We start from the raw sequence: 17,801 nt of genomic DNA on the forward strand, positions 1-17,801 counted from the left end.
GGAGAAAAAACACTACAGTTGAACACCATTAAATCTAACGCAAGAATCTATGCAAGAAATTGAATTCTAAAGAATGGATTAACAATGAACAGAAGAAGGTAAGGGGGGGAAGAACATGAAAAATATTCATAAACTGGATCATTATCACCCCGCCACAGGGTCTGAATGACTGCTTCTCATCTGGACGATAAGGAGGACTTTGCCTATAATCCGTTAGTTCAGAATACCAGTTACGTCCAACCTCTCTGCCCAGGCAACTCCATGAAGTGTATCTAAGTGATTTGCTGAAGACAGCAATGGCTTTACATACACAGAACAAGGAATCAAAGCAATTTTTGTGTCTATAAAATGGCTATACTCCTTTCCATATGTATTCAGAAGAGGATAAACTTCTATGGAGACAAATTCTGGACTGGAGCATAGAAATGAGATAGGGGTTATTGCTTTCTTCAGTATCTAGAAACGGATCCTTAAGAGTAAATTCTGATCACAAGGTAGAAGTTTATTCATGGAATAATCTCGTAAGATTTATCCTCATCCCTCTTTGTTCTTTTTTTCTCCAAGTTTTAGTAAAAGCTGCAAAAACTTCAGTGTGTACAGCAAAACACACAGCTGAATAATCATGTTCATCGATTTTCAATTGGCTTCCCTTAATATTCCATACAAGAACAGCCAAGTCATGAGCTGACAGCAGAGGGAAAAAAAAATCTCCATCACTTGTTGTAACTCACAAACGGTTTCCTGTTACTACGGCAATTAAAGCATGAAGGGATGCTGACTCGCGCAGTGCTAAATATAGACTCTACTGTTAATCAATTCAGTCACATGCACAGAAAAAAAAGAAAGCTTAGCAAAGCACTAACAAGCAATGAATAAACAGAGGGCATGATGTAATAATTTTTCTCTGCCACCAGTGAAAAAGATAACTGTGTCCAAAACAAGTGTTCTGCATAAATACCGATATGGCACTACAGGTATTAAAGACTAATTTATACTGTCCCTAAAACTGCAGAAGATGGCATAATGATCATGTCCCATCTCCCTTCCTGAAAAACCTTGAGGTAGCAGAAGAGATCACCTTTACTTGGGGCTGTTCTTATATCTAAAGACCAAGCATTGGGAATAGTTCACTCCCTAGCACACAAGCAGCTGCAGACTCCAAGAAAGAGCTAGGGCACATAGAGCAGATGCAGCCAGTCTGTTCCAAAGCCTCAGGAGGAAACCCTAAGAGTGGGTTAGGGTTGACACTTGTCCTAGAGGCACAGAGCACGTGCATTTAGCAACACATTTTTCATGAGACATAGGTTTAAATACCACAGAACTTCAATTCTCTCTTCAGTGCCTACCAGACGATCATCATCAAATAATGCAAGTATGTAATATACTTATCTTATTAGCCCTTTCAAAAAAGCAATATGCCATTAACAGCATTTTAAAGACATCTGCCAAAACACAGACCTCTAAGGTGGAAAACCCAGACTGGAAGTTTAAGAGAAAGCATAAAATGAAAACAGGTATCTAGAAATCCAAATCACCATCTGCATCACTAAGATACTTTTCCTGATCCGTTCCAGTTTCATTTCAGCATCTTATAAACTTAAAACAGCCTTTCAAATCATATTTTGCGTGAATCTGCTTGGATGGAAATGAAGTGGTTAATTTTGCAAGGTCCCAAACTACAACTGCAAAATATTAGAAACAAATGTAGGCTACAAGATTTGAGGGGGTTAACTCAGCTAAAACAAGGACATCATAGAAAGATCTTGTGGTTTATAACAGAGATGCAGGGTAACGATAGAAGTACGGTGTTTGAGCTGCTTAGTTCAGAGAGAAATATCAGAAAGAAGTAACTGAAGTGTTTACATAGAAATGCCAGAGACACGGGAGATAACATTGTAGGAATCCAAAGCTGAACAATAATGTAGTCTTCTGATCTGTGCATTCAGACACAAATGGATGTATATTATTTAACAGAAATCGAAAACCAGAAGGTGCTAGAGTAATGCCAACATATAACGTGGCTGTAGTAATTCCCCCACGGGTGAGTCATTCACAAAGTCAAGACTCTGCCTCAAAAAGGCAAACTCATTTGCTGAACTATAATCCCCATCGTCACATACGTCCCTGTGTTCGAATGCTCGGGGACTGCAATGAATGCTGAAGCAGCAGACTGCAAGTAACGGAGCGACACTTCTCACATAACACAGCAAACTCTTCTGTCTTAGGATGAAGAAAACCTCCCTGGGATTGTTATTGCTCTCCCCATTAGCAACAAGACTGGATAACTATTTCAGGCTAACATTAGAGTAGAATTAATCTCATCTGAATATGCACTGGCAATTGTGTTTCAGTAACATAAGGTGTTAACACTTCTCTATCAATACCAAATTCTCTCAGGTGTCTCTGCTTTGAGGTAAGCATCCATCAGTGAAATCACTGGTTTCTAGTCGAGCAGTGAAGCAACAGTGTTGAACTGGAAGCAAATAAAATCATAGCATCCATACATTATCATGGTCTGAAGTTAGGTTTTATGGTTTCCTTTGTACTAGCTTCACACAGAGAAAACAAGGAAAACAGTTCTAAGCAACACCACAAAAAAAAACCTCGATAACAAGGCTTATCACAGCTCTTAAGCACAGCCAAAGAGATCTGATCTAGTATACTGCCTTCCTTACCTTGAAAGAGGCAAACATTATGCACTGCTGATGCCTACATACAAGTGTTCATGAAACATCTAAGGAGGAACATACACAGTTTAGGTATTCTTTATTTAACAACTTTCCCACCAGGTCCTGTTTTTAAAAAGCAATCTGAGGAGGTGAGAGATGAGTTTGTTTCCCACCCAGACTCTTACTTACACCTTTCTCTTATCTGCCCAGAAACACAGTTTCCCCAAAAAGAAAAAAAAATGGTAGTTTGTGAGGAACAGAGAGCAGTGCTGGCTTTCAAATACAAGCAAACCATGCTGTATTTGTAGGTAGCTTTGCAACTTTGGAGCTTGAAGCCTACCGACAACTGCCTGTGCAGCAACAAACGGGGAGTAGGTGTTCCCTCCTTCTCTGCCCTAGCATGAAACGTAACATGTGAGTAATACGGGGGCTTGTGTCTCAGAAAAGTAGTGGTGGACCGGTCTGTGCTACACTTGCTTGCCTTTTGCAACACACCTGCTGTTTACAGTCATTCCCAGACACCGAGCACAAGCTTTTGCCTCTTGCATAGGCTAAGGGTCTTGGAAACAAGCAGCTACTTCAGTTGATATCTAGAGATGCAAGATCCATGGCAATGCTTACTACAGGAGTGAATTCAAGGCTGGCAACATCAGTGCTTCCCATGCTGCATGGGACCGGCAGCCCCAGCACCTGTATTCAGGCAGACAGTAACAACCGTTCCAACAGCCAACACCACATACAGGCAGCTACTGCTGTGCAGCAGCACAGACAGCCAGTAAGTTTAAAGGTTTTAGTTTGGGTTGGGGTTTTTTGGTTGCTTTTTCTTTAAGAGAATTGTACTGAAACTAAAGGCAAACTGCTATTAAACCACATACCGATAAGTATCGGGCTTTTCCTGAACTAACGAGCACTGGAGTTTATAGCAATGGAAAATTCCATTCCCTGCCTGAGGAGGAGCTCCGAAGCAAGACTGCAGAAATAAGAGTCTCTCTGAAGCAATTGTAAAGACTTTGAATGCACATAGATGTTACTGCTTTTCATCTGTCTCAGAACTGAGACGCCTACCCAGAACGACAGAGCAGACAGATGAATTGAATGGTGTCCAAACATTTAGTTACAGACTCGCAGTGAGTGTAATTACGCTCCTGCTAAACTCTCACAGCGTTGTGGCAATGAAGATAAGGATTTGAGGGCAGCACATGCATTTAATAAGCTGTTAATATCTATCAGCAAAGAGAAAAATGTTAAAAACAATTGATAATTTAAGTTCTAGCCATTAATTACTCTCAACTGATCCTTACCTCTCTGTATTAAATATTTAATGAATAAAGAACTCAGTAGCAATAAAGCTTTTCTCAACTCTTATCCTTACTGTTAAAGGAAGTTGAGCACTTGGGTATCTTTCCTCTTCCGTTCCCCATACAATTTAGCAAGCTTTCTTGCTACAGTTGTGGAAGCAGTCAGATTTTAACATTTGACTCTTTGCAGAGAGAAAAAACAAGATGCAGTATCAGCTTTGACAAACAGCTGAAGGAATTCATGTTATACAATATAATGTAAAAATAGATAAGATACATTTCACGTGGAACTTGACCTCAAAATGTTTTCTTTTGGCTTTTAAGTTACAAAAACATGGAATACTTGCTGGATTGTTATGCAGCTGCATTATTTAGTAAGTTAATCTGCACGTGAATTACTGAGCAGGGAGGCTGGACTGGATGATCTCCAGAGGTTCCTTCCAACCTTGCTGATTCTATGATTAAGTTTTAGTAAAAACATTTACTCATGTTCATGAGTGATCTGAAGTGATTAAGAAATTCACATGGTTACTAAAAGTTAATTATTTAAAGTCTTATAAAGAGGATAACACAGGAAGACTTAGAGCATCATACTCTAAAAGCAGGCAGCTCTCACTGAGATCATTTTTAACTCTTCAAGTAATTGCTTTTATTCTGCAAAAAAAGGAAAAATTATTCTCCTCATCGGTGTTTCTGCACTCCTACATTTTGTTAAGGATGTTTTTTTTTCCCCCCTCCCCAGGAGGATTAATTTGCTCAGTGCTCAGGATTAATTAGCACAATTGCATCTATGCAGCCTCCAACTGCAGAGCTAACTCAAGCTTCAGCACTAGTCACACTATTGCAAGGTATGGCTGTGCCTAGACTTTCTCTAAAACTACTTTGAGACTTCTGCTTTACGAAGTACTACAAATCTGATCCATTTAATACTTGTATTGATTAACCTTCCTGTGACACTAAGCAATGAATGCTTTAAAAGACTGGCTTCTGTCATTTAACACTCTTGTTTCATCTTTGCATTTTTTCCCTTCTGCTTTCTCACTGTTAGTTCTTTTTTCCCCGTTCTTTCATAGCAGTTTCAAGTGTGAAGAAGCAGTAGATTCCCATGTGAGAGTGCTGAAGTTGTATCCTCTACCTATAGTTCTGCCAATCAATTTGCAAATTAGCAAGATATGAATGTAAACACAGCTCAAGGCTTTTTACACACAGAAAAGGTCTGTTTTGTTCTCCACATGGGAAGAAATAAGGAATCTAATCTATTTAACACAATTCCCTTTCTATTCAGATGACAGTGCAAAGTTGCCTCTGCTATGACAACTGCATATTGCCTGCATCAGTGACATACCTGTAACATTAATATTTACTGGAGATCTGGATTAAGTTTGTGCTCCTATTTGTTTCATGCTCTCCTGTGGGGCCTGACCTCAGGGTGCCTCCAGCATCCTTCCCTCTGCTCATCTGCTCCCCCGAACTGGGCAGTGTTACACAGCCTCTTCTCCAGCAGTGAGGAAGGGGAAGGACATGAGCCAAGCTGATGACTCCTTCCCCTGCAGTTCTGGAGCAAAGTGCTGCATTACACAGAGGTGGCCACTGATCCAGAAGGAATAATCCTAGACAGACAGGCAGAGGAAAGGAGAAGAGACAGCTCCCTGTCTATTCACTAGAGGTCAGAGAAATCTTGAGGTCTGTAACATCCCCACATACAATTCTAAGCGTTTGAGTGTTTGACAACACCAAAAAAGTAATATGGAAGAACTAAACAGTGTTGCTCACTAATTGTACATACGGTGACTTGCACAAGTGACACAAGACCTCAACGAGGGACGAGAACATGAATCCCAGTTCGAGGCACACTCCCTCCCCCCCCGCCGCCGCCCACGGCATCTCCCATGAGACAAAAGAAAAGGCTGAAGCTCAAGTCAAATACAAAAACTGTACCTTGAAGTGATCTACATTCATGTTGCTGCTGCGAGAGGTGATCTGACACACTTTTCTTCACATTCCTAGATTCCTTCTTGACCACATATTCTGCACTTTTCCTTTATTCTAGCACTTATGCTCAGCCAGGTGCACAGCTAGATCTACAAAAGAATGCTAGCGCCAGAACGGAGCAACGCAATGGGACTGCACCCCCAGAGCGTTTCAGGGTAGCGGAGAAGACTGGGACACTCTCTTTGCACCAGCCTGGCTTCAGCCAATGTTGAACCTGTACCCATACAGACAAGACATCTGCTACACGTCAGCTAGCCCATTTTCCCGCATGGTTAGGAAAGAACAATTCAATGAGCTCAAGCTTTTACTTTAGCTTTTACTTACAAAAGGTTGGACAAAACCACAGTGGAACTCAGCCATATACAGTCTCCAACCCCCCCCCCCCCCCCAAAAAAAAAGAGAGAAAAGAAATAAACATCTCTAAGCAAGACTGATCTGACACGTCCAATCCACAGAACTAATCTAACAGTGAAAAAAATGCTGTAAAAAACAGGCAAAATCCAAAGGTTTTTTTTTCCCTTTTTAGTAAGCTATATATAATAAATGAGGTTGTAAACAACAAGTAACATGTATTTGACCATCACACTAGTCATCTCTGGCACTGGCTATTTATGCTGTATCAGAACTACAGACATACATTTGTCGCATTTACCCTATTCAGAGAGAGGGAGATACTTTCATGAAAGTAAGTTTGTCTAATTTTTTAAAGAGGAAAAGATGATCAAGCTGCTTACATTTTTTTTTTTTTTAGCAGCACTGCCACTTTTGCAGCTACTTAGCTCCCCTGCTGCCTTTACTTTACTTGATGAAATAAAATAAAATAGGTAATAAATAGGAAACTTGGCAGGGGAGATAGGAAGAAGGAAGGTCAAACTTCTCTTCCACCTGCCCTCTGGTCAAAACCCTTATTTATGACCATCTTGCCAAATAAATTCAACATTGTGAACAAAACAGTTAATTTTACGTTTGTGACACCACATCTTTCCTTGTGCTTTGTAAAAAAAGCAGTCCATTGCTAGTATTCAGTGATGTAAAGAAACGGCTTGGATTGAAAGGTCATTTGTAATCTGAAAATAGAAGCTAACAGCATTTAAAAAAGCAGGCGGATGAAAAATAATTTGTCTCATGCACATTTCTCTCCAGTCTTCCATGAAAACCAATAAAACAAAATTTCCATCCATTCAGCTTGTCACTAGAGTTGGGATAATATTCAAACGGAGAACAATTTACTCACTTCACGTAACATGAGTTAGAGGGAGCTGGGCACTATTAGGTAAGGGCAGGTCACTGCACACAGCCAAAAGCTACAAAGAGCAATGAATGAAAGCCACGAATAGAGCGGTTTTTTTAAGGCTACAACTAACTAGAAACTAATGATATTTACAAGCACAGAAGTGTAACAGGTTTAAGTGCAACAACTGCCTCTTGGGTGACAAGCAGCATGTGGACACCAAGAGAGTATCAGCAGAGCTTCACGGCAACTCAACATTACTTACACCAGCACACAGCTACCGAGAGAAGCAGACAGACTCCCCTCTGGGCATGGGTAAGAATCACTTACATTCCCTGCACTTTACAGAGAGTATTTCTCCTCCTAACCTTGTCTGCAGGCTTCCCATGAGGTTTTGAAAGCACTACCAGTGTCCAGATTACAGGTCTTGGATTTTCCTCTTTCAAAGAGAGCTTTGGGACATGGTGAGACTCGTGTATCTAGCTCCTGTCAGACCAAGTTGTCCTCACTATACAAGCCTCTTTCAAGTTTTTTTCATTCTTTTTGAAAGGAAAGAGATTTTTCATGAACATGTCCCTCTATCAGTCAAGCAGGAGCCCTACCTAGCAGATACTAACCACGTAAAGTAGATCTTAGCTCTGAGAATACCTACAACACATCTGGCATGTACCCAGGGAAATGCTTTTCTTTCCTAAAGAGCAGCACAACTACTGCTAAGCCACAAATTATGGTACATACACTAAATCCCTAAAAGCTACAAAGTATTTAGGAAGTGTGTTGAGAAAGGGTTATATTCCTGGGTACAGGAAACAAGAGAGAAGAAAACAAGCCAGCCTCTCCTTAGGCCTGGTTTAAGGTGATAGGAAGACTGCCACAGAGTATGCCCCATCCCTAAACATACAGGTGTTCAAATATGCTTCATTTGTTCATTATAATGCATAAAGAAACATGTATGTTAAAAAAAAAAAAAAAAACAGCCTGTTGGATTTTGCCAAAATGTGATGCAGATCGTGGAGATTAAATAGAAGAACTTCAGAGAGTATTCCAAAAAAGCAAAGAACATGATGAGTTCACCACATACAAGTGCAAACTGGCCAGTGACGCAGCACACAAGGGGAGGCAAGCAGTAAGACTGAATAACGTGCATTACTGCTGCTGGGGTGGATACTTTAATAATTAACATACCAATATCTAAGTATCCAAAATAATGCAGATGAACACATGAAAAATACCTATGATTTCACATCACAAGGTTTTGAATGAAATATCCATTCTACTGGATTAGAATGGGTATTTTCGGAACTTTCCCTTCAAAACCTCACTGTTTCGGAGGAGACATGGGTTTAATTTCAGGTGTTGTTAGTACACAGCCAAAGAATTCCAGTAGGCACCTTAGATGTTAAAGGAAGGTCTCACACAGAGCAGCAAAACGGAAACAACAATATTCGCTTTCAAATTTTTGAAATAATATCATGATAATTTAAGGGGAAAGAAAAGAGAGAGGGAGAGAAAGAGAGAACAAGCCCTCTCAAATTCAGCTTTTCCCAGTCTGAGCCACTTCTCCACAGGCAAAAAAAATAAACTGAGCTAGAGATACTGAAGACAGCTTCCTGAGGTATATCATGCAAGCAGTGCAATTGTCTAATTTTTCTATTTACTTTGTCTTTTATAAAATGTTTTTTCCCCAGAGGCACCAGCTGCCTCGATAGTTCCATACTCACATCGATTAAATAAGACAGTAGAGTTTTCAGCTGAAATGAGTAAGATTCGAATAATTTAAGTAAACTGATTGAACTAAATAAAAATTCATTTTCTTTTAATTTAGATTACACACTAAACCAAGATTTCTATATTCACAGAATATACACACTCCCTTTCATTTCTACCTATAACATGAAGATCAAAGTGTTTCCAATGAAGGACTCTAAAAGGTTCAAGTTACTGTAAAATTCCCAAGTCAAAAGCATTCCTTAAACTATCAAAAAATAAAATTCTGACTTCTGATGACTATAAAGTGTATTATTTTACACACAACGCATTTGAAGAATAATGGCTCAAGGTTTGATAGTTTAATTCATGAACTAAAAAATGCTTGTGCACGACAATTACTTTGCTGTATCATATGCTTAAACATGTGCAAAATTTGGAAAACAAATTTTAATTTGAGCAATATTCTATTTCACCTTGCCCAAAAAATTAATTACAGAGAGGGGCAAAAAAGTTAACTAAATTATATTTATTTCTTTATTGCATTTGGACCATGTAATTTAAACGCACAACACTTTCCTAGGAAAACACATAATAACACTAAGCTTAGCTGAATGTAGATGACACTGAGCTTCTTAAAGTGAACATAATTGTCTCAGTCAACAATCTCTAGTTTAATATTTTCTAGAAATTATGGTATAGCTCAGAAGACTTTCCACAAGACCAGCACATGAAACACTCCTCCAGTCACATTACGAATAAATCTCTGAAGTATTAAGGGAATCATTAATATAACGACTTAAGTCTCTATGTCAATTTAAATAAACAAAATTTGTGAACTTTTATTTCTGGTAGCAATGCATGCCAGCTGCATCAAAACAAGCAAGCAGAAACCAGCAGTTCACTGGCCTTATGCAATGCCACATTTCAGCAAACAATTTTTTTATTATTATTATTATTTACTGTACCAAAAGTACTGGTCATCTCTGGTGATACTACCTCCTTCACTGGCTTCTCAAGTGGTACCCGTGGATATCTGGATGCTAAAATCGTTCAAAAGCAAGACAGTAATAGGTCATTATTTTAAACATTCCAATTAATATTGCAGTATCTGCCAGCAAGGAAAGAGCCTTTACAAATGTAGGGGGGACTAAAGAGAATCCAGTCTCCTTGACTGCACTGCTGTTTCTTTAGACGCTTCCTCTGCAGAAACACATGGCCAAGTTTTGCATTTAAGCACAGAATGCAGGTTAGAATCAAATTTGTTAAGTTACACATGTAAGTAAAATTACAGAAGGGGGAAGAAAACTAAACCACAAGAACATGAACTTCAACAACATTAAGTAAACTTGCTTAATGTGGCTTGAAGGTGGACAGTTACAGTGGTATTAGACATTTTTAGAGAATAGTTCCAGGCTACTTATACTCCAAGGGACCAACATCCAACGCTGTTATTGGTATTAAACCTCAGTCCCTTCTAATACTTAAGCAATGTAGGTATAGCCTTCTCCTGAAATACTATCTATATTAGTACTGATAGAATAAGACTCACAAGTAGACTCTGAGTACAAACAAAATGTTCTGGAGTTTGAAACAGAAAAAAATCAGTAAGTCTAGGCTGATCAAATTAAAACTCAATGGAAAAAATTTTATACACAGTTCATGTCTAAGAGGTACTAGATGTATGCAGAGATGACAACATAAGGAAAAATTTAACCTTTCTACATACCTAAATTTGCAATTTTATTTTTATCTTAAAAAGGAAGTCAAATAAATCATAAGCATTCAGTTATATTAAAGCTTAAGCACAAAAGTACATTGGAATAAAGATACCAAATGTGGAATTGACTAATACAGCACAGTAACGCTAGAATGAATAATAGAAATAGAGATTTTTCTACTACTTGGGAGTACCTTTCGGAGATGGGATTTTGTTCATGTTTTTTGCTTGGGGATTTCTCCTGGTTGGTTGTTTTATTTTGTTTTGTTTTTCTTCACAATTTCACTTTACAGTTTCTTGGGATGGAAAGTAGCTCTCAACTGGACTTCATAAGTATTAAAACCCTTAACTAAGGCACCTCACCCCATGCAGTTTCCAGATCTTCTATGAAGGTGGTTTTAACATGCACCTATAATTCTTGAGATAGGATGCAACGAAAAAAAAATAAAAAGAAAATTGCGGTAGGTTTTATAATAAGTGCAAAATTAATGAATGGAGAAAAAGAGACTCCCACCTTTATCTATTACTCAACAGAGTAGCTGCAGGGTTATTTGGTCAGTGAGGTTTTCCCTGGTCATACAATTCACGTAACTGTCTGGTGAGCTCTCTGAAGAAGTGAGACTCAGCTTCCCTGGCTGAGCTCCATCCTGGTTCTCCGATCAGAGCAGAAGATGGGTCTCTGCTCTTCAGCAAGAAAGTCTGGGAAAGCCAAACACTGAGTATTATAGATACAGATGCATGTGACAGCTAAGGCCTTGTGATTTTTACTTTCAGAAAAATACTATGTCAGAACAGCTACAGCAAGATCTTACTCAAGGTTCCCCCATTCTTCTTGGGGGGGGGGGGGGCAAAAGAACATCAATTTTAAGTAAATGGCTAGGGTTAACTGACATTTGGGCTGAAAATGCTTTTATAATAGTTTACTTTATCACAGGCAACAAAATGTTTTGCATTACAATTTACATAGATGACCACCATATGAAAACACAACAATTCCATTTGCAGAATTTAAAACAACCAGTACAGCCTGTGTAGCTCTCCGCCCTCAGGTAGGGGCTCCATGAGTTTGAACAAAAGCATTAAGTATTACATATTTCCATCTGAAACGCTTATTCCTGTCATCACTGAATATTTTTGACTCACAAGTTAGATTAGCAGTAGCCTTGGTGTGTGCTGCGATAGCTTAAGACAAAGGGATTGCACGCAGGCAAGCTCCAAGGTTTGTCATTTTATCAGCTTGACAGAGCACTTCAGTCTGTCATATTGCACATTTACTACCAGTCGGCCAGAAGACATTTTGCTAGAACAGCAATCAAACACTAAAGTTCAAAAAATTCCTGACCTAGGTCACAGCAAGACAGTGGCAGACTGTCCTTCTCCATAGACAGCTCAGCTCAGCTGTGTGCATACGTTACGCCTACGGAGGGGACCAAGTCACACAAGCAAGACAGTCCCTCCCTCTCCTTGTCTCAACCGACCAGTGGTCCTCCCAAAAATCCTCCTACTTTCACTGTAAAAAAAAACAGTCATTAAACAAGATAGCAAGTAATCCCAGTAGGATCAAATCCTGCTTTGCTGGGTTAACACAAATTAAGTTCTACAAGAAAGAGTGGTATCTAAGCCATCACATCAGATGAACTTGTTTGTTTGTATCATAAAGAGGTGTTGGATGCATACAAAACAAAAATGATTTTTCATAGTGGATCATGCTTAAAGAGACTAAGAACTTCAGTTAAATTAATTTTCCTTTAAAAGTTACTGAAATAGTGGCACCTAGGTTATTACTCCTTAGGCTATTCCAATAAACAGGTAAGTTCATAAATTTCACATACCACCACAAAACAGAGATGACTATTTTGACGCCGAAATAAGATGTCACCTAACATTGCCCAAAAGCTCGCAATTCTCTCAGAAAGATCTTGCCCTGGCTGTCTGCCCTGTCGAATGCATGGAGGTGGTGCTCTTTACCAAGCAGTGCTAACGTTCTTACAAAGATAAGCACGATGCTTTAGCACGTTCATTTTGCATGCACATTTTTCCATCAGGATGCACCAGCTTGGTCAGATTACTTACTAATATGAATGTGGTGTGGCATGCCACTGCCTTCAAATTGAGTCTAGCTGAAGACTGCATTCTCCAGATGTGCAGCATAACCAACTGTCGAGACTGCCTTGCTATTGAGCTTTTGCATGTTTTCCAGTTAATACACAACCTCAACAGGAAAAACAAGCAACTACAGTTCAAAAGGCTTGAATTCTTTTTAGTAGTGAACACAGTACAGAAACTTCCATTAAATGATAAAATGCAACTTTATGCCTTCAAAGAACTTTGTTCAATGTACATATGTAATTGCAACAAAAACTGTTTTCCCATCTTTGCAGCAAAGATGAGAGATAACTATTACTGTCAAGACTTGCTATTTCTAGAGACACTAGATACCCACTGTGTTAGTATTATTAATGCAAAAGTGTTACATCTGGGCATAAGGATATTTTAACCCTTTTAAGAACAGCAGCATCTTTAGCATGTCTGCTGTGTCTTCACTCCCCTATGATTAGTATCTCTTATCTAAGAAAGTCAAAGCCTTCAACAATTTCCCTTCGCGCTACTGGGCTTGCTGCACTGCTTGGAAGTGCTGCTGTGAATCGCTTCATAACATATGCTAGAAACTTAAGGTAGAAAACTTGAATGTAATCACCCTTCCTTAAAAAGAAATTACACCCTTTTTCCATTATAAGAGTAGTTTGGAAGAACTGCTAGAGAAGGACACAGGCATAAATCATTCTTCAGATTGCCAGCAAGTTTTTTTTTTTGTACTTCCATCTCCCTCGCTTAAGGAAGTAAGAACATGAAGAGGATTTGACTACCTGCTGCCAACAAAACTAAACCTTGCTCGTGGAGCACAGTTTCTACAAACAGGAAAGCTGAACTGCTAGAGTTTATCTTAAAAGGTATTTGTCAATTTGGCACTTCAGTGCTTCTGTAGCTATGAAAAAGGAAAGCGTAACTTATTTGTATTCAAGTCCACATGCATCATCTTCGTCTGGCATCGCTGAGAGGCTTACATGGAACACAAGCTGAAATTTTAAAAGTCTACTTTAAACCTCTCTTTGGGAAAACATCAGACACTAACGATTCACCGTTCAAAGACTGAAAAAAAAAGTATAAGACCTATATAAAGAAGAAAAAGTAAGTCCAGGTAGCAAGGACTGCAGCTTCCTTTACTGAAAACACCAGTTTAGTCATGCTTTGACTAAACTGAAGGTTAGTTGGCAAGACAAAAATTATAGTTTAAATTGGGACACTCTGCAAAAAAAAATCTGCTAACATATTTCCATTACGATTTAGTTTCATACTCTTTCCCCCAGCTTCTCCTAAGCTAAAAACATCTATTATTTCAGTCTCACCTCCCAGGTGAGCACTCTTTCACAGTCATCCTTTAGCACAAGCTCACAGATTGAAGTTTTCCGACTGAAGCATTAAAACAAACAGAAAAAACACTTTTCTAAAAAAATAAAAATGTCAAATTTCAAGTGCTTTTATGAAGCTAAACTGTTCAAATAAGCTGCCAGTGCTGGAAGCAGTAAATATCCAGATGTTTTCCAGGTAAGACACTTGATGATGAGGTGACAGGAACAGGCTACCCTGTGACAAGCTCTCCCCATCTCCAGGTTTTGTGACTACAGTACAAATAGATGTGTTAAGTTTCAAAACACTTCAGACTCACCTAACTTAAAGGTCAAAGGCTATGACTCACCTACCTGAGGACCGTTCTTCAGCGTAGGAGCCGTGGCAAAGGATGGGTTTCCCTGCAGCCTCTACCATTAGCGGAGGCCACAGATAGTGTGTCCTGTCATATTTCGCGCTAGGGCAAATAGTTGATGAAACTGCGTCCTTCTGGTGGTAGGCCTGCGCATGGCCTGAGGAACAGGCCCCTTTTGGTTCTTGATGTGCCCAGGTCTCCCCATATTGCTGACAGCTTCCCCTAGCTGATATGGGGTCTGTTAGGGCACAGAAGAGGTAGTGAAGGAAGAAGGTCAAAACTTACCCCAATAAGGACTGCATTAAGAAGGGTATGGACTAAGATATCCCTTTCTATACAGAAGTATGAAAAGATCACAGGCGAGAAACAAGCTTAAGCACACAGAGCAACAGAAGTGTTTACACCTTTCATGATTGAGGAGAGACTGATTTCCCAGACTCAGAAGGGATATAGGAATTTACTCAGCAGATAGATAAGTAAATTTGAAGACTACATTTGGATCACTTTCTTGAGAAATGAACACCAGAGTGAAACTAATCTACTACCCAAAGCATGCTGCCACAGATTAAGACAGGGCTAAAACACATCATCAAAATCATTTCATCTAGATTGAGCTCAGCAGTTATCAAAATCAAAAGCAACACAAACAGATTGAAGAAAGTACTTGGAGAGTGAGGAACAAACACCTCTCCCCTGCCCCCAACCCCCATTTACCACTCATAATCACAACCCGTGTAACCAGTTAGATTATTCCTATGCAATCTTCATTTTATAAACTAAACATACCAAACAGTATTTAGTCATAATATAGCACAAACTACACCATCATCTAACCAGGTAGCCATATCATTTTCTTTCCAGTGCAGACCTTTTATCCCCTCTGCGTGCATTTGTCACTACTTCACACTGAAGCTGTATTTTTATCTGCTGGAAAACTGGCGTAGAGTATAGCAGCTACTCTAAATGTGTGTATTAAACTGTCCTCACGTAAGATCTGAATTCTGTCAATACCAACTCTCTACAGAAAACAGCTATTGGCAATACACCCCATAGAAGGACTCCTTTCAGCACAATTCCCTTCCTTCATTAGCCCTGAACAGCTCAAATATAAGAACACCCAGGGAGAATCCGATGCTACAACAGGAGCATCTACTGAAAGCAGAGCACCTATTTTAACTGTGCTGAATGATCTCTGTGTTGTGTTTCTTCTCTTGTTCATAATAAATGTGCTTTTAGTTCTCAAGAACATCAGGGAACATACAACAGGGGTTCGCTACAGTTTAAAAATTAAAGATTAGACCCCGCCAAAAAAAATTCATCAGACCTCCAACATTTCTTCATAACCAAGATGGGCCTCTAGGAAGTCCATTGTTGTTTTTTAAAACAGGTTAAAAATATCACTGCTTTAAGTTAAAAGCTGACAGTGGTCACCATGGCAAAAGCCTCACCAGAGTGGCTAAAAAAAAAGTTAATTCTCAAAGCAGCTCATCAAGTTACTATCTGGACAGATCAAGAATTTGGCTGGAAGGTCTGAGGCCTCACAGAATTACTACACTCTGTACAATCCTTATCTGTGAGACTAGAAATCACACAGTTGAGGTTTTGTTGAAATGATCTCTGATATGAAATGATAACTTCTGGCACAAGTGAATTGGAACTTCTACTACTGAAATAAATCTGCAGTTTACGAATAAGGTCACAAGCAGTTAAGTTTCTTAAGTTACTCTAACGCTTTTGTTACTCAGTCTTCTAAACCCTAAATTAGCAGGTAGTCGCAGCATTTTATAGAAAGACTTTCTTCTGTATGTAACAGTAACTGAGCAACAAGATATCAAATAGGACCATCTGTTGAATTATCTCTGTGTAAATCTTGAGATGTTATAGTAAAATATGCTTCAAAGATTCATTCTGAAACTCATAACACAATCCTCCAGTTACACAGTAAGACTGTGAGCAACCAATTTGATCTGAGCAGTAACCGCTAGACAGAAACTCACAGAAAAACCTTAGGGCAAGAACCCTCCATAAGCTGGTAAGGATCTATTTTGGAAGAGTATTAGTTGTTAGTATTCAAAAGTTAGTGTCAACTTATAGCTTAAAGAATACTGCCTACCATGCTGAAAAACAAATACAGTCACTTAATAAATCGCTCTACAAAAGAGTGGTATTGCCCCTAAAAAAGAGTGTTTAAGTGAACTACTCTTGCTCTGACCAGAAACACTAGTGTTTCTATGCAGTGGTGTACTACAAACAAAAGTGAGGAGGTACCTGAAAAGGCCCCTTTGCTCCACAAAAGCAGCGTTCCTACGGCTGCACCGTGCAACTGTTTTCTGCCCACCGTAAGGCAAGTACAGAACAGCCACAAGCCACAGAAATGCCCTTTCCAAGGGCACGCTGCCACCAGAGTCGCGAGGAGGCCTAGATCCGATGCACACTGATTTCTCACGCCTCTGCCGTCACCTCAGCTGCGACAGCTGCCACAAATCACAGCTAAGCACCGGGGGCAAAAGCGCCAGGGCAGAAATCGGCAGGATTTGATTTTCTCGGGATTTTGTTCCGTTGCAGAACAAGTTTGCAAGTACAGCTGGGTCAAAAAAAAACCCCCGAAGAACCGGGTTTTCTCTCAGGCGCCTGCGCCCCGGGAGCGGCGAGCGGCCGCCGGCGGGAGCGGCCGCGCCCGGAGGAGCCTCCCAGGAGCGGCGCCGCCCTCGCTCCCGCCGCCGCCCACGTGCCCCGCCGCCGCGCCCCACGCGGGGCCGCCGCCGCGCCCGCCCGCGGCCCCCGGAGCCCGAGGCGAGGCCGCGCTCCGCGGGCCGCGCCGGGCCCGCTCACCTTGGGCGATGGCGATGGACTCGAAGCGGTGCAGCTCCCGCAGCAGGCAGCTCCGCTCGGTGGAGTGCAGGCTGTAGATGAAGTCGCGGGCCCCCTGCGCCGTGTTCAGCGCCTCCATAGGCTCCTTCCGGGGGTGGGTGCCCAGCGCCCGCCCGGGCGGCGCCACCCGCGGCGGCGGCGGCGGCAGCAGCAGCCCCTCCGCGCCGCCGCGCAGGGTGCCCAGGCGGCGGCGGCAGCAGCAGCGCGGCGGGCCCCGCAGCGAGGCCAGGCAGGAGGGCGAGACGACGGCGGCGGGGCCCCCCGGCCGCCCCAGCCGCAGCGCTGCCCGGCTGAGCCACGCCGACATGGGGCAGGGGAAGGCGCGGCGCTCGGGCCGCCCGCAACGGCCGCCGCCGGCTCCGCTCCCCGCCTGCGGGCGCGGCGCTGCTCGCGGGCCGGGGCGGCGCGGGGCGGTGCTGCCAGGCCCCGCCCCGGCCCGCCCCGCCCCCCGCCCAACGGCCTCCCGGGGGCGGCTCCGCGCATGCGCGCCGCCGGGCCGGCTCGGGCCGCGCGTAACGGCCGGCGGGCGCGCGCGGGCTTCGGCGCCACC

At 41.4% G+C, this 17,801-nt stretch overlaps 1 protein-coding gene across 1 annotated transcript in view; it reads right to left on the reverse strand.

Annotated features, from left to right (window-relative positions):
- The window catches only part of TMEM65 (transmembrane protein 65), a 30,341-nt gene extending 12,723 nt beyond the window's left edge, over positions 1-17,618 (reverse strand). The window contains exons 1-2 of the mRNA XM_062570603.1: positions 17,213-17,618; positions 14,379-14,618 (exon numbers count right to left, since the gene is read on the reverse strand). Coding sequence (XP_062426587.1) covers positions 14,379-14,618; positions 17,213-17,558 — 586 coding nt within the window. The 5' untranslated portion in view covers positions 17,559-17,618. The remainder of the gene's footprint in view (positions 1-14,378; positions 14,619-17,212) is intronic.
- Between the last annotated feature and the right edge of the window lie 183 nt (positions 17,619-17,801).

Source organism: Rhea pennata, chromosome 2, assembly GCF_028389875.1.
Source record: "Rhea pennata isolate bPtePen1 chromosome 2, bPtePen1.pri, whole genome shotgun sequence".
NCBI classification, from domain to species: Eukaryota; Metazoa; Chordata; class Aves; order Rheiformes; family Rheidae; genus Rhea; species Rhea pennata.